We start from the raw sequence: 24,505 nt of genomic DNA, 5'->3' as shown, positions 1-24,505 counted from the left end.
CAACTTCAGAAATCCAGGAGGGCACTTCCTGTTGCTATTTTAAAGACTTTGTTCAGCTCAATGTTAACCTTCTAAATTCTGGAAAAACAAACAAGCCTAAATTGTATAATATCTCCTCAAAATTAACCCCTGATGTCCAGATATTATTCCTTCAAACCTATATTGTACTCCCTCCAAAGCCAATATATCCTTCCGATGGTGAGATGCCTAGATCTGCTCTCAGTCCTTCAAGTAGGGTCCAACCAGTTTTTTGTATAAGTTCCATAAAATTAATGCATCATTATAATCAATTCCTCTGGATATAAAGGCTAAACTTCCATTAGCTTTCTTGATTTAAACAAAATACATTTATGGGATGAGGTCATTGCTGGTTAGGCCAACATTTATTGCCCATCCCTAATTGTCCAGATTGCAGATAAGTGTCAACCATATTGCAATGGGTCTGGAGTCACATGTAGGTCAGACCAGGTAAGGATAGCAGTGTCCTTCCCTTAATGACATTAGTGAACTAGATGGCTTTTTCCAACAATTGACAATGGATTCATAGTCATTATTAGTCTCTTAATTCCAGATTTTTATTGCGTTCAAATTCCAGCGATAATAACATTAGGCTTGTTTAATGTACCTGTTTGTGACATTTTGAAGATCGATTATCTGAAACCCCAAATTTCTTTGAATACCCAATACATTAATCTTCATACTATCTAGAAAATACCTTGATCTATCCTTTTTCTATTCAAAATGGATAACCTCACACTTGCCGATAATGAAATAATTGCGGCAGTTTTGCCCATTCATCAATTCACTTCCTCTATCAATACCCCTTTCAAATTTTATGGTATGATTTACACTGTCTACAATGCCACCTAACTTTGTGTCATCAGAAAATTTGGATACATGACTTTCCATGCCATTATGCAAATTGTTAATAGATATTTGAGGACCTCACACAGATTATTGTGACACACCACTGGTCACATTCTGCCAATTTGAGTACCTACTTACATCCCTACTTTCTGTTGCCTGCTACTCAACCAGTTTCCCAACTAGGTCAATAATATTCCTTCAATTTTGTGGGCTTCTGCCTGAAAGGAGGCAATGGTCTCGTGGGATTTTGCTGGACTGTTAATTCAGAGACCCAGGTCCTGTGGACCTGGGTCTGAGTCCCACCATGGCAAGTAGAGGAATTTGAATTCAATTTTAAAAATCTGGAATTAAGAATCTAATGACCATGAATCCATTGCTGATTGTCAGGAAAAAAAAAACCATTTGGTTCACTAATGTCCTTTAGGGAAGGAAACTACCACCCTTATCTGGTCTGGCCTACATGTGACTCCAGATCCATAACAATTTAGTTGACACTTAACTGCACTCTGGGCAATTAGGGATGGGCAATAAATGCTGCATAGCTAGCGATGCCCATGTCCTGTGAACAAATAATAAAAATCTTTATCAAAAGCCTTCTGGATGTTGATAAAAACAACATCCGTAAACATTCCCAGGTCCATGACTTTACTCAACTCTTCAAAAATTCAGTGATTGTCAGACATGACCTACCTGTCATGAATCCATACTGATTCTTGCTTGGTTAACAGTTATCCCATCCTTGATTCCAACAATTTTCCCACCATAGATGTTTGGCTGGCTGGTCTGTAATTCATTGGTTTCCTTGGTTTGCCTTCCTTAAAAAGCAGAGTGACATGCAATTTTCCAGAGGGTTGACTCCTGAATCTAGGGAACTCTGAAAGATTATAGTAAGAGCATCTACAATGTGCTCCCTGGATTCATTTAAAACCCTTGAATGAAAACCATTAGGTCCTGAAGAGAAAAGTTATCCAGGGTTCCTAGGAAATTATGCAGACGTCTTTGGGAAAACCTCCCAGACTCTGACTTTCAGTTTAGGGACTGTGCTGGGAAATCATTCAAGAGAGTTCAGGGTTGGAGGATTTGAGCTATAGGGAGAGGCTGAACATGCTGGGGCTGTTTTCCCTGGAGTGTCAAAGGCTGAGAGGTGACCTTATAGAAGTTTACAAAATCATGAAGGGCATGGATAGGGTAAATAGACAAGGTGTTTTCTCTGGGGTGGAGGAGTCCAGAACTAGAGGGCATAGGTTTAGGGTGAGAGGAGAAAGATATAAAAGGGGCCTAAGGGGCAATTTTTCATATAGACGGTGGTGCATGTATGGAATGAGCTGCCAGAGGAAGTGGTGGAAGCACCTCAGCCTATTCAGCTTCTCTCTATAACTCAACTCAAAACCCTCCGTCTTGGCTATATCTTTGTAAATCTTTTCTGCACCCTTTCACGTTTAATAACATTGCTGCTGCTCAATAACAGAAACTACCCAGCCTGAAAGTCCAGAGTAAAAACATTATCAGAAGTTGTTTGGAGTGTGCTTTCAATATATACATTAAAAAATTGATATCTCAGAAAAATATATATTGATTTGTAACATTACTAGAATTCAGCACTATTCATAGCATTATGAGAAAGGCCAAATAGCAGACTTTGTGCAATGTTTCAAGCTGAATAAACTTTATTGGAGATGTTTTATTTGACAAAGGAATGTTTGGGAATAGACACGTAGTTAAACAATGCAGAACACTTATAGCAGACTAAATCCTACAATCATTCTGTGTACATATTTAATTTTTAAAGTAAGTGGTCTCAACTATTATTAATTTATTTGATGTAATGTCGTGTCAAGATATATTAGTTATTTAGTCTCTTGATATGATTTACTGCTGCAAATTATTAGAGACAAATGTTATTTTAAAAATTGTTTTGTTCCAGCAATTGACAAAGGAGTTGAAATTTTGTGCTACATGTTAAAATCTGCGATTTGTGCCCTAACCTGCACTGAGTCCTTTTCACTCCATACCCTTAGTTCACTGACCTATGTTGACTCTCAGTTGAAAAAAAAGTGCAACTTTTTATAATTATAATCATTGTTTTTTAATCCCTCTATTGCTCCACCACCTTGCTATCTTTATCAACAAACACAACAATCTGAGGTATTTGTGTTCATCTAATCCTGGCGTCCTGAGTATCTCTAATTTTTAAACAATCCATCTTTCACAAACATGTCGGAGGTGAATACATCCCTTTCTAATCATGCATTTTCTCTCATTCCCATCTGTCCAGACATTGCTGATATTCACTTAAGTTTCTGCAACATCATATTTCTCACTTCTCGTTAACTTCAAAATATGCTTTTCAGCCAACCAATCAGCACTGGAATATTCTTATTCAGGAGGTTGCTGTGCTGCACAGCAAGTTGAAATGCTTTGAATTGATTGCAGTTCAATTTGCAGATTTCTGTCTTGGACAGAGTGACATAGCTGTCATAATAATAACAGTTTCCAAGAGCTAACTAGAGGAGGTTATTTTTGGCAAATGAGCGGTATTCTAATATGTTCATCTGAAGCAGAGCAATATCTGCCATTATGACTGTTGTTAAGAAGCAGAGATTGACCCCCTCTGAGAACTAAAACCAAAACACCCAAGGAGGAACGCCTCACCCTATAACCAGGAAAAAGAGTGGAAAGCTGGTGAAACCTGCTTTCAACAACTTCTAGTGGTTAAAAAAAAACCTCTGACACTCACTTTAAAACCAACAAGTAACAATTTATTTACCTCACTCTAACAGTGAACAATTAACAAAACTATTAACAAACTGAATAAATCCCTTCTATATACTAACTATTCTCAAATAAAACAAGATTCTAATGTTCCAATAAATACAAATTCCACGTATACAATAAAAAATAGAATTTAGTCACTCGAAATTACAGCCAGGTAACGTGTCTTCTGGAATGTTCTGTGCCTCCGCCACAGTTCTTCTGTCAGTCATCCTTTCCTCCAATTCTTCGGTCAGGACTGCCTCCTTTTCTGATTCTTCTGTCAGGAATTTAGTTGGTCCTTTCAGAAGGATGTTGTGCAACTTGAAAGAGTTTAGAAAAGATTTACAAGGATGTTGCCAGGGTAGGAGGATTTGAGCTATCAGGAGAGGCTGAATAAGCTGGGGCTGTTTTCCCTGGAGCATTGGAGGCTGAGGGGTAACCTTATAGAGATTTATAAAATCATGAGGGCCATGGATAGGATAAATGGACAAAGTCTTTTCCCTGGGGTGTGTAAGTCCAGACTAGAGGGCATAGGTTTAGCATGACAGGGGAAAGGTATAAAAGGGATCTAAGGGGCAACTTTTTCACGCAGTTGGTAATACATGTATGGAATGAGCTGCCAGAGGAAGTGATGGAGGCTGATACAATTACAGCATTTAAAAGGCATCTGGATGGGAATGTGAATAGGAAGGGTTTAGAGGGATATAGGCCAAGTGCTGGCAAATAGGACTAGATTAGTTTAGGATATCCAGTTGGCATGGATGAGTTGGACCAAAGGGTCTGTTTCCATGTTGTTCATCTCTATGACTCTATGGTGCTTTTTTTCCTAATACATAGATGACTGTGAGAGCCAATTTGTCTCTCTAGAGCTGAGGACACCTAACTCTGATTGATGGGAGTTAGCTCTGGGGTCTGTCTGCCCCTTTTTTTATACCGATGATAACATATCAATTTATTACCATAGGATTAGTCCTATGCTGTAAAAATCATCAGATTTAAATTTAATAGGTTTTAGTATCGAAGTGCCTGGTTTAAATTGATTGGCAAAATTTAAAACCTGTTGTTTTGATTAAAAACTCCTGTTTGGCCTTTCAATACAAAATGTTTCAATTCAGGTGCTCTGTCTTGCTGCAAATAGTTTTTAACTTTAAAAGCTACTCACAGACATCCATTTCAACTCTTTGCACAAAAAAAACACTATTTTTTTAAAGGGACCATGCAATGCTTTTCCCCCTAGCATTTTACAAACACCTACTTCGCCACACTCTGTTCTTGAGGTTTATTATGCTATCTCAGGTAATTTAAACAGTAAGACTGCGAACGAGTACCAGAACATTTATTCATGCAACAACTTGACACAATCCTACTCTATTACAGATATTGGTATTGTGAGCTCAAACTGGTTGACGAACATAACTTTCCTGACAGATTATAGGATACAAAAATATCTATTCAAGATGGGATATCTTTATGCAAGGATAGCTCATAGCATAATGGCACACACATGACATCACTTGTCTCTTAAAGGTCCATGCTTCTCTGACCATAGATCTAAGCAATATTACAACATCACCCCTTTTCCTTCAAAGAATTTCTCCCATGGGAAATATGTACAAACAAGAAGATCAAAAATAGCAGGTAATTACTTACTCAATATCCATTGAAATAACACTTTTCCAGATATATAACAAGAGTAGACCAAGAGCTCTTGGGATATGACTGTAAAACCTTACTCTTGTTTGTTGTCTGCTCTGTAGATTGGTGTGGATCATTCACATCTTTTTTTATCTGGACTTAACGTAAGACTTCCACTTTCTGAATCATCACCTTAGTTTTCTGTGGAGTGTCAAATGCTATTTGAATGTACCTTCTGTTCCATTTTAAAACATATTTGCTCATAGCAATGTTGTACAATTTGGTTTGAGCACATTTTCTGAGTATCATTCCATGACTCAAAAAATCAACAAATAACAGGTGCATATAAATAGAATAGAACAATAATCATGGGGGAGCTTTAATCTTGCTGATAGGGTAAATCAAATTGGAAAGGTTAGCTATGGCAACAAATTCACAGAGTGGATTTGGGATAGTTTCCTAGAGTAACATGTCATTGAGCCAACTAGGGAGGAGGCTATCTTGGATCTGGTAATGTGTAATGAGACAGCTTTAATAAATGATCTTGGAGTAAAATATCCTCTAGGAAGTAATGATCATAATTTGACAGAATTTAATATTCAGTTTGAGAGTGAGAAACTTGGGTCAGATGCAACTGTGTTTAACTTAAAGAGAATTACAATTAAATGAGGATAGAGTTAGCTGAAGTGAACTGGGCACTTAGATTTGCAGGAATGACATTAAGCAAGCTGCAGCAGACATTTAAAAGAGTATATTGGTACAAATAGAGAATTGGATCATGGGCAGGAAACAGTGAGTAGGGATAAGGGGCTCTTTTTTAGGTTGGTGACCCATGACCAACGGGTTCCACAGAGATCAGTGCAAGGACTACAACTGTTTACAATAAGTATTAATAGTTTGGTGGAAGCAAGTGAACGTACTGTGGCCAAGTTTGCAAACAACCCAAAATAGATGGAAAGACAGGTTATAAGAGGGGTACAAACTGTTTACAGAGAAATATTGATATATGAGATAAATTGGCAAATGGAATATAATGTGGGAACTTGTGTTCATGTTTGGAAGGGAGAACTAAAGAACAGAATGTTATTTAGATAGATAAAAAATTGCAGAAAGCTGAAATACAAAGGGAGTTGAGGGTACTTGTGCACAAAACACAGAAAGCTAGCATAGAGGGGGTAATCAGGAAGACTAATGGAATGTTGGCCCTTATTTCAAGGAGATTGAAGTATAAGAGTAGGAAAGTGTTACTGCAACTGTATAAGGCGCTGGTGAGACCACATCCAGAGTACTGTGAGCAGGACTTTGGTGCCCCTTATATGAGGAAAGGTCTCCTTTCACTGGAGACAGTTCAGAGAAGGTACATTAGGATGATCCCTTGTATGGAAGGATTGTCTTATGAGCAAGAGCTAAACAGGTTAGGACCTATTCAATAGAGTTTAGAAGAATGAGAGGTGATCTCATTGAAACATATCGGAATCTTAAGGGGCTTGACTGGATCATGGAAGACTCTAGAACCAGAGGGCATAATCTCAGAATAAAGGGGCATGCTTTAGACCTGAGATGAGGTGGAACTTCATCTCTGAGGGTTGTGAGTCTTTGGAACTCCTTGCCATGAGGAGCTGTAGGGGCAGAGCTCTTCTGTGTATTTAGGACTGAGATAGATAGATGGACACTTGAACAGACAGGGATTCAAGGCTTATGGGGAAAAATGCTACAAAGTTGACTTGAGGAACATTGGATTAGCTAGAAACCTATTTTATGGCAGAACAGGCTTGAGGGGTTGAACAGCTTGCTCTTGCTTCTATTTCTTATGATCTTATTCTGATCTTAAGGTCAACCTTGTAACCTTATGCCTTGTAACCTTATTTTGACCTTGATGAAGCCCGTGTAACTTGTTGCATGCTCTTCAATCATGTTCCTGTACCATTCTCTCTCCTCTTTACAACAAAGAATCATGGGTACCCAGTTGGGTAAGAAGTATATGAGATGGAAGTAGAGCACGACTTGCTTTCCAAACATATGAGTTGCAGGTGAAAATAGGTCTTGAGGTGTGGCTCTCAAGTTTAACATGGCAATCCTGAAGTTTTGTCATGTTGCCTTACACTTTGTAATCATTGTTTTAACTGTGACATGGTATTCTCTGCTGAACCATTAGATTGTGGATATTGCACAGAGGACATGATACACTGGACTTCACCTTTCTCAAATTTTAAATTTAATGTTGATCTCCCTTTGTGTGCATCTTCTTTGCAGCCATAACATAGTAATCTTTGCTTTGTACTCTTATCCTAATGCACTTTGTATGGTATGGTGTGCCTGTATTGCATGCAAAACAAAACTTTTCACTGTACCTGGATACATGTGACAATACTAAATCAAATCAAATCAAATAATTTATTGGAATAGTTGCTCAGGTACTGGGGATTATTGCCCGACACAATCTGTTGCAGAACATCTACCATTCTGAAGTTCACACTTAATGTGCCACGGATTGTGGTATTGGTACTGTGATACCCTTTACTTATCTGCAGTAAGAAAAATTAGGGATCAATGTTTGATGTGTAGTTTGACCATGAACTTTAAATAGACCTGTAGAAATCTTTGAACCTTGGTTCAGGTGGAATGTTGTGTGGCACAAATTGTTCCTTTGGGATCAATTTAGTTGAATGCCTTGCACAATCGTATCAAATGTCATATTTCACTTGGGTAGCAGACTGGGTTTCAAATTCTGCTATTCCTGGAGTCATAACAAAAGTTACTAGCTGAATCTGACGTTGCATCTAAGCTGGTTTGCATGTAACCTATTTACAAACTGCACGAACAAAGAAGCAGTGTCAACATAACATCATGAATTTTAGTAACTTGCTTTTTAAATGGGCAAGCAACTCTTTCCACATATTTGTTTTCAAAACACTTTTTTTTTCCAATTTCAGTCTATAAGCACAAATACATGAAAATAAAAAGATCTTTACACAATTTATCTGGGTTTTTATTGATGCCAAGGAAATAGATAGATATTCATGCCAGGTCTTTCGTTCTTTTTGCACCCATGTGTCTAATTTGGAGATGCACCAAACTGTCTTGATGTAAAATTTGGGAATAAACACTTGCTTACTCTTGAAAATAACACTTTTTGACTGGCCTAACTCGTATTTATATGACCAAAAGGAATGCTCATGTTCTGAGATCTACCTAATGTGTTTAGGTCACTGGCTAATGATAACATTTTAGTTCTTGTAGCCAATTGTCACCAGCTATAGCATGTTTAATTTGTTCTGCTCAGCTACGACCAAAGTGAGTCTGCAATCCTTGGTGTCACTGCAGGCATTCTGCTATTTCATGGATTATCAAGATATGATCAGTGCCAGGGCCACTCACTTCCTGACCTCATTATAGCCTTGGTCTAAGCTTGGAAGAAAAGAACTGAACTTCAGAGGTCAGACAGGAGTGAGTTCTCTTGACATCAAGTCAACATTTGACTAAATATGACATTAAAATGTCCAAAGAAAACTAGAGTTGCTGAGAAAACTTCTCACTGGTTTGAATCGTATCTAGCAAAAATGAAACAGTTTATGATTGACCGTCACTGATTATCTCAGCCACAGAACATCACTGCAGTTACCTCTAGTGTCATGTCCTCGGCTGAAACATCTTCAGCTGTTTCAACAATGACATACCTGCTATCATAAGGCCAGCAGCGAGGGTGGTTCCTGACGATTGCACAATATCAGCAACATTTCAGATCTTCACGGTCCGTGTCTGTATGCAAGATAGCATCCAGACTTGCCCAGATAAGTGGCAAGTAACATTTGTGCCATAATAGTGCCAGGCAATGACTATCTCTAACAAGAGATAATATAACCATTGATCCTTGACATTCAACTGCATTGCCATTACTACTGCTCCCAATACAAACATCTTAGGGGTTACTATTGAACAGAAACTAAACTGTACCCGATAATCAGACAAAAACAGCAAGTCATAAGTTAGGGATTCTCCAGAGAGTAACTTGCCTTCCAACACACCCATTCCTACCCTACACACTGCATTACATACTAGGCCTCCTTGTCACATTTCAACCTGACACTATACTCTATGCATCCTATGCCTGTCTCACTTGGTACTTTATATGGCATCTGACTGCGATAAAAAGGGTGGGGACGGGGAACTTATCTTCCTCTGATGAGTCTGCACTACAAAAGAATTGTCAGAGTGGAAGTACAATCTGCATTTCTGAGGGAGACTGGAGTGGAATCTCCTCAGAAATACAGAGCTCCATCTTCTTGTACACAAAAAAAAGGATGTGAGACTGCCACTCCTCAGAAAATCTGGTCTATTATGTTAATTCTGGTGTAATGAACATTGAGACCGATGTGTACTGAGAAAAGCTGTCTGAAGACTTTATTTACAGGCCAATGAAATACATGACAAAGTGAGTACGTTGCTATAGTGTACACTCAAACTGGCTGACAAATTCACTTTGCTCTAGATTAGACTGGTGCTGGAAAAGCACAGCAGGTCAGGCAGCATCCAAGGAGCAGGAAAATTGACGTTTCGGGCAAAAGCCCTTCATCAGGAATAGAGGCAGGGAGCCTGCAGGGTGGAGAGATAAATGAGAGGGGGGTGAGGGTGTCCATAAACTCACCTTCCACCCTACCAACCTTCGTATAAACCACATCATCCAACATTTCCGCCACCTCCAAACGGACCTCACCACCAGGGATATATTTCCCTCCCCACCCATTTCCGCCTTCCGCAAAGACCATTCCCTCCGTGACTACCTGGTCAGGTCCATGCCCTCCCAACAACCTACCCTCCACTCCTGGCACATTTTCCCGCCACCGCAGGAATTGCAAAACCTGCACCCACACCTCCTCCCTCACCTCCATCCAAGGCTCTAAAGGAGCCTTCCACATCCATCAAAGTTTTACCTGAACTTCCACTAATATCATTTATTGTATCCGTTGCTCCTGATGTGGTCTCCTCTACATTGGGGAGACTGGACGCCTCCTAGCAGAGCGCTTTAGGGAACATCTCTGGGACACCCGCACCAATCAACCACACCGCCCTATGGCCCAACATTTCTACTCCCTCTCCAACTCTGCCGAGGACATGGAGGTCCTGGGCCTCCTTCACCGCTGCTCCCTCACCACCCAATGCCTAAAGGAAAAACGCCTCATCTTCTGCCTCAGAACACTTCAACCCCAGGGCATCAATGTGGATTTCACCAGATTCTTCATTTCCCCTTCCCCCACCTCACCCCAATGCCAAACTTCCAGCTTAGCACGGTCCCCATGACCTGTCCTACCTGCCTATCTTCCTTTCCACCTATCCACTCCACCCTCCTCTCTGACCTATCACCTTCATCCCTCCCCCATTCACACATTGTACTCTATGCTACCTTCTCCCCACCCCCACACCCTTCTCATTTATCTCTCCACCCTGCAGGCTCCCTGCCTCTATTCCTGATGAAGGGCTTTTGCCCGAAACGTCGATTTTCCTGCTCCTCAGATGCTGCCTGACCTGCTGTGCTTTTCCAGCACCAGTCCAATCTAGACTCTGGTTTCCGGCATCTGCAGTCCTTGTTTTTACCAAATTCACTTTTCTGCTGAATTGCAAAGCACATAGGCAACTAGTCAAGGTGGTGCAGATACAAAAATGTCACTTGACATGATGTAACGCTAAGGCAGAAGTGGGTACTGCAGATGCTGGAGATTAGAGTCAAGATTAGAGTGGTGCTGGAAAAGCCCAACAAGTCAGGCAGCATCCGAAGAGCAGGAAAATCAACATTTTGGGCAAAAGAGCTTCATCAGGAATAGATACAGGAATCTATTCCTGATGAAGGGCTTTTGCCCGAAACGTCGATTTTCCTGCTCCTCAGATGCTGCCTGACCTGCTGTGCTTTTCCAGCACCACTCTAATGATGTAACACTAACACAATAACCTAACTCTGCAAAAGTTACTTGCTTGATCATAGATACATATAATATCACAACCATCTGTCCTGCTTTACTCTATTACCCTATACCTTTATTAATAATGTGTCCCAACGTATGGTTATACTCTTCATTACTTTCGAGGATCCTTATACTGTAGATAGTTTCATTCATACGAAAAGCAAAAGACTCCGAAAAGTAATACTAACCCCTGAGCCAGTGCTCAGGGACGTCCTCATGCTGCTCGATGGTTCTGTATATCTGTTCTGATCGAACATACCAGTTTCGACTGAATGCGATAAAGCTTCAGGGCAAATCGAAATTCCGACAGCAGAGGAGAGGTGCGACCAGTTTTTTTGGGCGGAGATACATACATACTTGACGGGTCCCCGAAGAACGAGGAAACTTGTGCAAACCCGGTCACTTCCAAACGAAATTCCGTAATTTTGAAGGAAGCACAATTGAATTACATGGTAGTGGGCATAAATGTGGAGCATTTTTTCTTAAAAGTCTTTCAACAAGAGTTCATTTACGTTTGTTTCTTTGCAGTCGCGCTGCTGACACACATTACTAACCCTCTCTTCATGTGGGCCAACAGAATGAAGAGCCTTTCGCTGTATAATAAAGGTGAGAGAAGGACATCCGGCCAGAGAATGAGAGCTGAGATGTGTTATCTCTGATTTCGTGTGCCAATGAGGAGGATCAAGTGTCTTTACGTCATTTTATTTTAAAAAATGATGAAATCTCAGAGGGAAAAAAAATTGCTGTTAATCGGTGCATTTGGCTTCCGGTTTCTGTGAAGCTTTTCAGTGTCCTTTCCAATCTGGAGGAGCCGCTGTTCCGGGCAGAGCAGATTCAGTGACAACTCTGCAGTTTATTAAGCCCCATTGTTCTAGAGCTGAAGCAGTACAAGTTCTTCACCTTGAACCGATTTTTAAATCAGTGTGACTGCCGCTTCTTTCTCCTGTTGCCTTTGAAAAAGCCCAGCGAGCGCCAGGGAATACATGGCTCAGCACCTCCCACATACCTATCGGTGACAGCCTGGAAATGCACCATTGTCGCAGTTTTCACAATCATCCGACTGAAGTCATTTGACAATTAACCTCATTCACAGCGGCTGCGATGTAAGGAAATAACACAAATTGTTAATCGTTCAACAGGCTTCTCTTTGGACCGGTTGAACTTGCTTCAGTGAAGATGAGACGGAGCTTGAAAGTCAAGGTCAGTACTGATTTATTTAGAAAATAACTTAATCAAAATTTGTAGTTTAAACAAAAAAAAGTATGTTGTTTAACTGTACACTTTTGATCATTTATCTTCGGCATTTCCCTATCCCTCTAGAGGCTCCTGATGTGACCACCAGCCCTCTATATTTTTGCCCCAGTGGTCATTTCTCAAATGGGTTAGACAGTGTTTCCGGATACAACATTAAAGAGGAACTTTATCATTGTGGAGTCTGATACTGCTTCACCTAGCTGGACATCCAGCCATCACTGCATTGTAATCAGAGTGGTTTCTATTTCCAGTCTATTCCACATCATTAGTAATTAAGACAAATTAATGAAAGTACTTTTTAAAAAAATAGGGATTTATTTTAGGTTGCTTTATCTAAATATTTCACTGAAATCTTTGTTTAGCAACTTTGTAAGGCTTTGGGGAAATTGCAGGTTTGGATGGGGCTGACTTGTCTCTTTCTGTGCTGGTGGTTGTTAAGATGATAAATGTTCAGTGAGAAGCTGGAAAGCTTATAAATTCTGTTTAAATATTGGCTTTGCTCAAGATAACATCCATGATTCTGAGTCAGAAAGTCATGAGTTCAAGTCCCAGATCTTGTGCAAATTGGGTTGACATCCTAATTTATTAATGAGAGAGGTGTTGCCAAAAATAAGAAATTAGATTGAATCACGAAGTAAGTAGAATAATTTCAGTGGACTATTTCTGTTGCATAAGATAATGGTTCTGAAAGAGTTAATGTTCATGTTACATTGGCTTTACCCATTCTACTGATATCGCATGCAGTTTTTTTACATTCTGTTCTAATTGCAGACGGAACAGGCATAACTGTATCTGATCCCTAAGGTCCTAGTAGTTATTCCTGACCAAATAAAGTTATACTTATTTTCTATACTTATCACGCAATCGACCTTGTTGTTATTTAAGAACAGTGCCTCTTCTGTAGATAATTTGTTGTGGTATTTCCCTACAATTCCCTAGAAAGTCCCAAGACATAGAAAACACAATGGAAGTTTGGTGTCAGGGTATCACCTCAAATAGCCCTTACCCAGCACCACATCCTGAATGAGGTGGAAAGTAACAGAGTGCTCACTTATCTCCTTGCTGTTTGTATGTACAAATCTGTTGTTATATTTGCCTACGTGATGCCAGGTTATTCCGCCTCAAAAGGAATTAATTGGTTATAAAGTGCTTTGAGGATGTGAAAGTCACTTTTTAAATGCTAGTCTTTATTTTCAAGAGCAATTAGTACTAAACACTCATCTTATGCATATTTTGAATGCAAATCTCAACTAATTTTGGTTAAAGTGCTTTTCATGTGTGGAGCCAAACTTGTAACTTTCAGTCTGTGTTGGACACTCAGCAAATGATCAGCACTGGCATTATACATGTCCACAGTGGATGCTCAAAATGTAGTATTTCACAGGGTGCTTTGGCCAAAATGTTTTTTGAGGGTTTGGTGGAATAAATAAGGAAAAATGTCCCCACTCGTGAAAAGAAAAACACAAAAATAAATTAGTAAAGCAATTAGTGAAACAAAACTAAAAGAATTATGAGGATAATTTTTACACAATGAGTAGTTGTGATCTGGTGTGCGCAGTCTGAGATTATGGTGAAAGCAGATTCGAGGATCAAGAACGATGTGCGGGGTTTGAGAAGTGAGCCCATTTTGAGAACTGGTGCAGAATAATGGGTCAAAGATGTTGGTACTGTTCTGTGACTTTCCTCTGGATATTGAGTTACTTCCTTTTGTAGCAAATAACACTTTTTTGGGGCGTGGTAGAATTCATGTAGCACCAAGTGAGCATATGCTGATTTACAGGGTGAAAGGTAGTAGTGGGAAGCCAGATTGTAGACCAAGCTTCCTACCCATCCTTCCCACCATCAACCACATACACTTGCCCCACTTGCCCTGTGTTTTGCTTTTTTGCCTTCAGTTTGGAATGTTGAAGAAAGGCTGACTTTCTGGAGAAAGAACTGCAGAAATTCTGTGCTGAATGATACTGAGATGATAACTTTGTAGTCATCAGTGTAATTTTGCTGATCAAAAGCCACTTGTAATCCCAAAAACTCTTCCCTGATGTGACATTGATCTTAAGTCAATAAATCTGTCAGTAAAAAATAGCATAAAAGGAGCTGTCTTACAAATTGAGCCTTCATCCAAGTGGAGGATTTCTGTCCTTTTCCACTTTCTGCTTGGATAGACTTGGAAGAAAAAAAAATCCATATTGGCATGCATGGAATTTTTACTTGTGCTTTTTATTTGGGAGGTACCTTTTTTGCTGGTGATGGGAAAAGGGCAAAAATAGCATCTTGGACAAAAACATCATGTTAGTCTTGTTTCCAGCTGCAACTTCTACTGGCTGACATACAAACAGCAGCTATGTGCAAGGGGTGGAAAGGAAATTTTTAACCATTTTGAATAAACACATGAACACAAGTTTCTTGTAGGTACTTCAATGATTCTGTGCCAATATACACCCAAAAAAATTTTGAAGAAAAATAAACTCAAGTTTGCTCATGGTTTCATTTAACTACCGGTTGTATTTTTATGGAAAACTGCAAAGTCTTAAGAAAACAGCATATACTTTGCAGCAAGGTAGAATTGCAGAGGTTTGTTTGTGATGTTTCATTAGTGATCGACTTTAACAGAGAAAGAAGCTATTCCTGAGTGTGTCTATCCAAGCAGAAAGTGGAAAAGGACAGAAATCCTCCACTTGGATGAAGGCTCAATTTGTAAGACAGCTCCTTTTATGCTATTTTTTACTGACAGATTTATTGACTTAAGATCAATGTCACATCAGGGAAGAGTTTTTGGGATTACAAGTGGCTTTTGATCAGCAAAATTACACTGATGACTACAAAGTTATCATCTCAGTATCATTCAATAGAGTTGAGCTTTTGACTAAGAATAAGAATTTGCGTTTGAGTGGAAATTATTCCAATTTCTTCACTAGTTTCTTTTTCCACGCCCTTTTAATAAGGAATTTAGAAGGTGGGACACTAGCTTAATTTCTTCATTATTGCTGTCACCACAGCTCTGTGGTCAGGTGGCGAGTAATGCTGTTGCAATGTAGCAAGGTTATTTCTTACCTCCCTCAAGACAGAGATTATGGAATTTGGCTGACTACACTTCCCAACATGGACCCATGACTTTCTAACTGAGCATTGAGGATTTAACCATTTGAGTTCCAGAACTGAGACAGTTCAATGTATTGTCTAAGTCATATCATTATGTATTAAATAATTTACTAATTAGTCATTTTTCTTGCAGATACAAATTTCATGGTGCAGCGCTTCAAGTTAAAGGATATTTAGACATAAAGACTGAAGCAGAAAACACTTGAACATACCCCCAGGAGAATGATAAAGGAAGACTTCAAGAATAATGTGACAGGTTAATTAATGAAAATACTGGAGAATAAGGCAGCTGCTTGTGCACCTTTTAAATATATCAGAAATTCATGACCTAATGACACAAATTACAATAATCTAAGTTTTAATCAATGAGGAAGTGATTTGAAAATCAAATTCTGGTAATCACTTATGCTAAAACAACCATTTAAGTGCCACCAAGGGAGCAAACTTAATCAATATCAGTATGTTTTCTAATATTAATGGCTAATTATAAATATCACAAATGCAGAAAACAGAAAGCCAACAGTCTCATGGGCCCAAAACTGTTTATATTGCAAATAAAAACCGGTATAAGTCAGATGTTGTGGAATCAGCTAAAGAGGAAAACAGAACAAAGGGCCATAACAATAGCTTGGATCTGCTACCAGGAACTGCAAGACACACAGATCCGCTCAGTGACAGGGTGCTGAACTGTAACATGCATCTAAACAGCAGTAATTCAGAAGAAACAATTGAGTGTGAAACTGACATAAACCAAACTGATGGGATTGAGGGAACTGGTGTGAACACAGCCACTGCAGTGGCTCCAGGTAATGTAACCAAACTAAATTTTGCAAAATCTGAGAAAATAACCTGTGTGGCAATTTTCTAGCTCATAAGATAATAAATTGCTCATGTTTGCAAACTCAGTGTTAAGCAACACCTCAAGGATCTCCAGAACCTCACTTTGACGTGGTGGTATTCGCTACATTTGCAACAGAGGAAGTCAGGTGGGCAAGATGACAAGGTGCATAATTCACTGGCCTCTGTTTTCTCTGGCCCTCTTTTCAAACAGCTGACCTTTTAGTTTCTACCTTTTGCAATCAGTTACGTTGAAAGTAACACGGGAGAAAGTAATTACATTGCATTGAAAGAAAAAGTATTAACTTGAAAATAGTAAAACGTATTTTCATTATGTAAATGAACATCCATTGTTGATTCAGAGTAGCAGCACCAGTGTGATGATGTGCTTTGATTTCAGAAAGTATGCAACTTGTTTAAACATTACATGTGTAGAGTTCAGTACTCAACATAATCCACATTTAAATTACTTACATATGACTTTTGATGGTCCCATGAAAGTAACACAAATTGATTGGTTATTTGTTTCAGGCTTCATATTTAATAAACGTATGGTTTAATATATGCTTATGAATATTTGCAATCTTTTTCTAATACTTTCTGATGGAGATACACAAAGAGTAACCAAGTCTTATTTTGAAAAGTACTTTCTTTTTCAAGTACAGATCCGAGTACAAAACTGAAATTTAGAAAAGGGCTTCTTCTGCGTCAAACAACAATTAACTTATTTAACCTTCTCTACTTACAATAACAGTTAAAAATCACACAACACCAGGTTGTAGTCCGACAGATTTAATTGGAAGCACACTAGCTTTTGGAGCGACGCTCCTTCATCTATCACCTGATGAAGGAGCGTCGCTCCGAAAGCTAGTGTGCTTCCAATTAAACCTGTTGGACTACAACCTGGTGTTGTGTGATTTTTAACTTTGTAAACCCCAGTCCAACACCGGCATTTCCAAATCATGACTACAATAACAGTGATATTCTGAAGTAATAGTTTGACCTTTGTCTATAAGTAAAGTTCATAATAGGGAAAAATATCGCTTTTATTGTGGAAACATACTCCGAGAATGAAACCAGAGATTATTGCTGAAATTGTGATCAATATTGACAAGAATTAATTTTTCTTCATAATTGGCAGCCCTATGTTTGATTGTGCTATTCAGTTAAAAATAAAATTAGGAATATGATATTCACCAATGCCAAATTGTTTTCAGTGTTAATTTTTAGCTTCACTCAAATTATTAGCATTCACAATTAGAGATAAGCAATGGCACACTGTCAATTCTGTTTTTTTAAATTTGTTGACTTCTACTGTCTTGTTGAGGACAACTCTCACTAATTGGAAGATAGGAGGTAGCAAAGTTTATGTTCAATTATTCATAACTAAAGGTAGAGAAACATTTTCTTTAATTAAAGCTACCTATTATTGCATCCATTATTCCTTTGCCTGCTTCAATTGGCTGTTAGTGTTGTTGCTGTTTCCAAACAAGGATGACTTTCAAATCAAGGCTGGTGCATGTAACACTATAATAGGGTGCAGCAAATTACTGCAGATGCTGGAATCTGTACTGAGAGCAAAAAATGCTGGAGATCACAGTGGGTCAGGCAGCATCATTGGAGAGAAAGCAAACTAACATTTTGAGTGTAGATGACTCTTCATGATGAGTCATCTAGACTCAAAATATTAGTTTGCTTTCTCTCCATGGATGCGGCCTGACCCACTGTGATGCCCAGCATTTTTTGATCTCACCATAATAGGGTTCCAACATTGCTGGATTGTACAGGACTCTCAGTGTTGAAAATTGATTGCCTGTGTTGTGAGCAACCAGGGAAAAAATAGATTGTAATGTTTGCCTGGAGATGGCTATATTTGGAATGGTGCCACTTGCTCTTTATCTTTTTTTTATTCACTTGTGTGATGTGGATGTCATTAGATGCCAGCATCTATTGAGGTAAAAACAATGACTGCAGATGCTGGAAACTAGATTCTGGATTAGTGGTGCTGGAAGAGCACAGCAGTTCATGCAGCATCCAAGTAGCTTCGAAATCAACATTTCAGGCAAAAGCCCTTCATCAGGAATAAAGGATGAAGGGCTTTTGCCTGAAATGTCGATTTCGAAGCTACTTGGATGCTGCCTGAACTGCTGTGCTCTTCCAGCACCATTAATCCAGAATGCCAGCATCTATTGCCGATCCCTAGCTGCCCTTGAGAAGGTGGTGAACTGCCTTCTTTAACTGCTGTAGTCCATGTGCTGTAAGTTGACCCACAATGCCCTTGGGGAGGGAATTCCAGGACTTTGACCCAATGACATGAAAGGAACGTCAGTATATTTCCAAGTTATGATAGTGTGTGAGTTGGAGGAGAACATGCAGGTGGTGATATTTCCAGGTATCTGATGCCCTTGGACATGGTTTTGGAAGATGTGTTGAAGAATCTTTGGTGAATTTCTTGTGCATCTTACAATAGAACAAGCTGCTGCTACTGAGTGTCAGTGGTGGAGGGATTGGATTCTTGTGGATGAAGTGCCAATCAGTAGGCTGCTTTGAGCTGGATGGTGTCAAGCTTCTGAGTATTTTTAGAGCTGCACTGATCTAGACAAGTGGGGAGTATTTCATCACACTCCTGACGTGCATGTTGAAGATGATGGACACGCTTTAGGGAATCAGAAGGTGAGTTACTGACCACAGCATTCCTAGCTTTTGTCCTGGTCTTGTAGCCACTGTGTTTATGTGACGAGTCCAGTTGAGTTGCTGATCACTGGTAAGCCCCAAAATGTTAACAGTAAAGGATTCAATGATGGTAACACCATTAAATATCATGGGGCTGATATGTTGCTCTCTTGCATCATTGCAGATGGAAGTATTTGTGGAGTCTTCTCCTCCAGTGAGTTGTTTAATTGTCCACCAACATTCATGACTGGATATGGCAGGACTGCAGAGCTTAGATCTATTTGTTGGTTTGGGATTGCTTAGCTCTGTCTAGTACTTGCTGCTTATGGTGTTTGGCATGCAAGTATTCCTTTTTTGTAGCTTCACTAGATTGACTCCTCATCTTTAGGTATGCCTGGTATTGCACCTGGTATGCCCTCTTGCATTTTACATTGAACCAGAAACCCCATTTGAAGCCCTGGATTAATGGTAATGGTGTGTGGGGGATACGCTGGGCCCTGAGGTTGCAGATTGCGCTGGAGTACAATTCTGCTCCTGTTGATGCCCCATAGCACTTCATGGATGCCCAGTCTTGAATTGGTAAATCTGTTTGAAATCTGTCTCATTTTAACATCAGGATAGTGCCACATAATATGATGGAGAGTATTCTCAATGTGAAGGTGGGACTTTGCCTCCACAAGGACTATGAGGCGGTCACTTTTGCCAATACTGTAATTGACAGAAATGTCTGCAGCCAGCAGCTTGGTAAAGATGAGGTCAAGTATGGTTTTACCTGTTGTTGGTTCCCTCGTCACCTGCCACAGACCCAGTCTAGAACCTACATCCTTTAGGACTGAGCAGCTTAGTCTATAGTGCTGTTGCCAAGCCACTCATGGTAGTGGGCATTGAAATCCCCCATCCAGAGTACATTTTGTACCCTTGCCACCCTCAGTGCTTTTTCCAGGTGTTGTTCAACATGGAGCTATACCGATTTGTCAGCCGAGGATGATATGGTAATCAGCAGGAGGTTTCCTTACTAATGTTTAATCTGAGGCCATGAGACTTCATGGGATTTTGAGTCAATGTTGAGGGCTTCCATGGCAACTTGCTCTCTCACCCGTCTCAATTGTATACTAATGTGCTGCCCCCTCTACTGGGTCTGTCCTGCTTGTGGGACAAAACATATACAAAGATAATTGGGACAAAATCACTTTTTAGTTTCAAGTCAGACAGAAATTTGTTCTCACATCCCTTCTAACCAGCCTTTATGTCAGTGATACACTTTCCAAAAATCACAAATGCCGTGGTGCTACTATGTAAGATAATGCATAAGCTGGTGGCATCTGTCTATAGCAAACAGGCAGTTCTGGTATAACGCACATTTCAGTAGCGCGATTTTGCTGTAATGTTTCTGAAGAATTAGGGAATGGTATTTTAGAGAACATTTATCTCCATTGGCATAACGCAATACCAGCAAGGATTGGTTTGCATGCTTTGTTCTGCGCATGCTCCGATGTGCTTGCCGCTGTGTGCATGTGCCAGTGTTCTTGCCACCCTGTGCATGCGTGGTGTTCTTGCCACCCTGTGCATGCGTGGTGTTCTTGCCACCCTGTGCATGCGTGGTGTTCTTGCCACCCTGTGCATGCGGGGTGTTCTTGCCGTTCTGTGCATGCGTGATGTGCTTGCCATTCTGTGCATGTACCAGTGTTCTTGCCACCCTGTGCATGCGTGGTGTTCTTGCTGCTCTGGGCATGTGTGGTGTTCTTGCCGTTCTGTGCATGCGTGGTGTTCTCGCTGCTCTGTGCATGCGTGATGTGCTTGCCATTCCGTGCATGCGTGATATGCTTGCCATTCTGTGCATGCGTGGTGTTCTTGCTGATCTGTGCATGCGGGGTGTTCTCGCTGCTCTGTGCATGCAGGATGTTCTTGCTGTTCTGTGCATACGCGATGTGCTTGCCATTCTGTGCATGTGCCAGTGTTCTTGCTGTTCTGTGCATGTGCCAGTGTTCTTGCCGTTCTGTGCATGCGGGGTGTTCTTGCCGTGTTGTGTATGCGGGGTGTTCTTGCCGTTCTGTGCATGCGGGGTGTTCTTGCCGTTCTGTGCATGCGGGGTGTTCTTGCCGTTCTGTGCATGCGCGGTGTTCTTGCCGTTCTGTGCATGCGCAGTGTTCTTGCCGTTCTGTGCATGCGCAGTGTTCTTGCCGTTCTGTGCATGCGGGGTGTTCTTGCCGTTCTGTGCATGCGGGGTGTTCTTGCCGTTCTGTGCATGCGGGGTGTTCTTGCCGTTCTGTGCATGTGGGGTGTTCTTGCCGTTCTGTGCATGCGCAGTGTTCTTGCCGTTCTGTGCATGCGCAGTGTTCTTGCCGTTCTGTGCATGCGCAGTGTTCTTGCTGTGCTGTGCATGCGCGGTGTTCTTGCTGCTCTGTGCATGCGGGCTGTTCTTGCTGCTCTGTGCATGCGGGGTGTTCTTGCTGTTCTGTGCATGTGTGGTGTTCTTGCCGTTCTGTGCATGTGTGGTGTTCTTGCTGCTCTGTGCATGTGTGGTGTTCTTGCTGCTCTGTGCATGTGTGGTGTTCTTGCTGCTCTGTGCATGCGTGGTGTTCTTGCAGCTCTGTGCATGCGTGGTGTTCTTGCAGCTCTGTGCATGCGTGGTGTTCTTGCTGCCCTGTTCATGCGCGGTGTTCTTGCTGCTCTGGGCATGTGTGGTGTTCTTGCCGCTCTGTGCATGCGCGGTGTTCTTGCCGCCCTGTTCATGCGTGGTGTTCTTGCTGCTCTGTGCATGTGTGGTGTTCTTGCTGCTCTGTGCATGTGTGGTGTTCTTGCTGCTCTGTGCATGCGCGGTGTTCTTGCTGCCCTGTTCATGCGCGGTGTTCTTCCTGCTCTGGGCATGTGTGGTGTTCTTGCCGCTCTGTGCATGCGGGGTGTTGTTGCTGCCCTGTTCATGCGTGGTGTTCTTGCTGCTCTGTGCATGTGTGGTGTTCTTGCCGCTCTGTGCATGCGCGGTGTTCTTGCCGCCCTGTTCATGCGTGGTGTTCTTGCTGCTCTGTGCATGTGTGGTGTTCTTGCTGCTCTGTGCATGTGTGGTGTTCTTGCTGCTCTGTGCATGCGCGGTGTTCTTGCTGCCCTGTTCATGCGTGGTGTTCTTGCTGCCCTGTTCATGCGTGGTGTTCTTGCCGCTCTGTGCATGCGCGGTGTTCTTGCCGCCCTGTTCATGCGTGGTGTTCTTGCTGCTCTGTGCATGTGTGGTGTTCTTGCTGCTCTGTGCATGTGTGGTGTTCTTGCTGCTCTGTGCATGCGCGGTGTTCTTGCTGCCCTGTTCATGCGCGGTGTTCTTCCTGCTCTGGGCATGTGTGGTGTTCTTGCCGTTCTGTGCATGCGCGGTGTTCTTGCTGCCCTGTTCATGCGTGGTGTTCTTGCTGCTCTGTGCATGTGTGGTGTTCTTGCCGCTCTGTGCATGCGCGGTGTTCTTGCCGCCCTGTTCATGCGTGGTGTTCTTGCTGCTCTGTGCATGTGTGGTGTTCTTGCTGCTCTGTGCATGTGTGGTGTTCTTGCTGCTCTGTGCATGCGCGGTGTTCTTGCTGCCCTGTTCATGCGCGGTGTTCTTCCTGCTCTGGGCATGTGTGGTGTTCTTGCCGCTCTGTGCATGCGCGGTGTTCTTGCTGCCCTGTTCATGCGCGGTGTTCTTGCTGCTCTGGGCATGTGTGGTGTTCTTGCCGCTCTGTGCATGCGCGGTGTTCTTGCCGCCCTGTTCATGCGTGGTGTTCTTGCTGCTCTGTGCATGTGTGGTGTTCTTGCTGCTCTGTGCATGTGTGGTGTTCTTGCTGCTCTGTGCATGCCCGGTGTTCTTGCTGCCCTGTTCATGCGCGGTGTTCTTCCTGCTCTGGGCATGTGTGGTGTTCTTGCCGCTCTGTGCATGCGCGGTGTTCTTGCTGCCCTGTTCATGCGTGGTGTTCTTGCTGCTCTGTGCATGTGTGGTGTTCTTGCTGCTCTGTGCATGTGTGGTGTTCTTGCTGCTCTGTGCATGTGTGGTGTTCTTGCCGCTCTGTGCATGTGTGGTGTTCTTGCCGTTCTGTGCATGCGGGGTGTTCTTGCCGTTCTGTGCATGCGGGGTGTTCTTGCCGTTCTGTGCATGCGGGGTGTTCTTGCCGTTCTGTGCATGCGCAGTGTTCTTGCCGTTCTGTGCATGCGGGGTGTTCTTGCCGTTCTGTGCATGCGGGGTGTTCTTGCCGTTCTGTGCATGCGGGGTGTTCTTGCCGTGCTGTGCATGCGCGGTGTTCTTGCTGCTCTGTGCATGCGGGGTGTTCTTGCTGCTCTGTGCATGCGGGGTGTTCTTGCTGCTCTGTTCATGCGCAATGTTCTTGCCGTGCTGTGCATGCGGGGTGTTCTTGCCGTTCTGTGCATGCGCCAGTGTTCTTGCCACTCTGTGCATGTGTGGTGTTCTTGCCGTTCTGTGCATGCGCCAGTGTTCTTGCCGTTCTGTGCATGCGCCAGTGTTCTTGCCATTCTGTGCATGCACGGTGTTCTTGCTGTTCTGTGCATGCGGGGTGTTGTTGCTGCTAAATGCATGCAGACTGTTCTTGCCGCTCTGTGCATGCAGGGTGTTCTTGCTGCTCTGTGCATGTGTGGTGTTCTTGCTGCTCTGTGCATGTGTGGTGTTCTTGCTGCTCTGTGCATGCGGGGTGTTCTTGCTGCTCTGTGCATGCGGGGTGTTCTTGCTGCTCTGTGCATGTGTGGTGTTCTTGCTGCTCTGTGCATGTGTGGTGTTCTTGCTGCTCTGTGCATGCGTGGTGTTCTTGCAGCTCTGTGCATGCGTGGTGTTCTTGCTGCCCTGTTCATGCGCGGTGTTCTTGCTGCTCTGTGCATGTGTGGTGTTCTTGCTGCTCTGTGCATGTGTGGTGTTCTTGCTGCTCTGTGCATGCGTGGTGTTCTTGCAGCTCTGTGCATGCGTGGTGTTCTTGCTGCCCTGTTCATGCGCGGTGTTCTTGCTGCTCTGGGCATGTGTGGTGTTCTTGCCGCTCTGTGCATGCGCGGTGTTCTTGCCGCCCTGTTCATGCGTGGTGTTCTTGCTGCTCTGTGCATGTGTGGTGTTCTTGCTGCTCTGTGCATGTGTGGTGTTCTTGCTGCTCTGTGCATGCGCGGTGTTCTTGCTGCCCTGTTCATGCGCGGTGTTCTTCCTGCTCTGGGCATGTGTGGTGTTCTTGCCGCTCTGTGCATGCGGGGTGTTGTTGCTGCCCTGTTCATGCGTGGTGTTCTTGCTGCTCTGTGCATGTGTGGTGTTCTTGCCGCTCTGTGCATGCGCGGTGTTCTTGCCGCCCTGTTCATGCGTGGTGTTCTTGCTGCTCTGTGCATGTGTGGTGTTCTTGCTGCTCTGTGCATGTGTGGTGTTCTTGCTGCTCTGTGCATGCACGGTGTTCTTGCTGCCCTGTTCATGCGTGGTGTTCTTGCTGCTC

The 24,505-nt window shown here is 42.3% G+C and overlaps 1 protein-coding gene across 3 annotated transcripts in view; it reads left to right on the top strand.

The window, feature by feature from the left end:
* Positions 1 to 11,571: 11,571 nt before the first annotated feature.
* Positions 11,572 to 24,505, top strand: part of sh3tc2 (SH3 domain and tetratricopeptide repeats 2) — an 87,562-nt gene continuing 74,628 nt past the window's right edge. For 2 of the 3 annotated variants that reach the window (XM_072590970.1, XM_072590968.1), the window contains exons 1-2: positions 11,572 to 12,413; positions 15,700 to 16,372. In XM_072590970.1, the coding sequence (XP_072447071.1) occupies positions 16,066 to 16,372 (307 nt within the window). In that variant the 5' untranslated portion in view covers positions 11,572 to 12,413; positions 15,700 to 16,065. The remainder of the gene's footprint in view (positions 12,414 to 15,699; positions 16,373 to 24,505) is intronic. The other variant, XM_072590969.1, reaches the window with a different exon arrangement.

The sequence above is a fragment of the Chiloscyllium punctatum genome, chromosome 20 (assembly GCF_047496795.1).
Source record: "Chiloscyllium punctatum isolate Juve2018m chromosome 20, sChiPun1.3, whole genome shotgun sequence".
Classification (NCBI taxonomy): domain Eukaryota; kingdom Metazoa; phylum Chordata; class Chondrichthyes; order Orectolobiformes; family Hemiscylliidae; genus Chiloscyllium; species Chiloscyllium punctatum.
The sequence above is the reverse complement of the archived record's forward strand: the minus strand, read 5'-3'. Positions and strand labels throughout refer to the sequence as shown.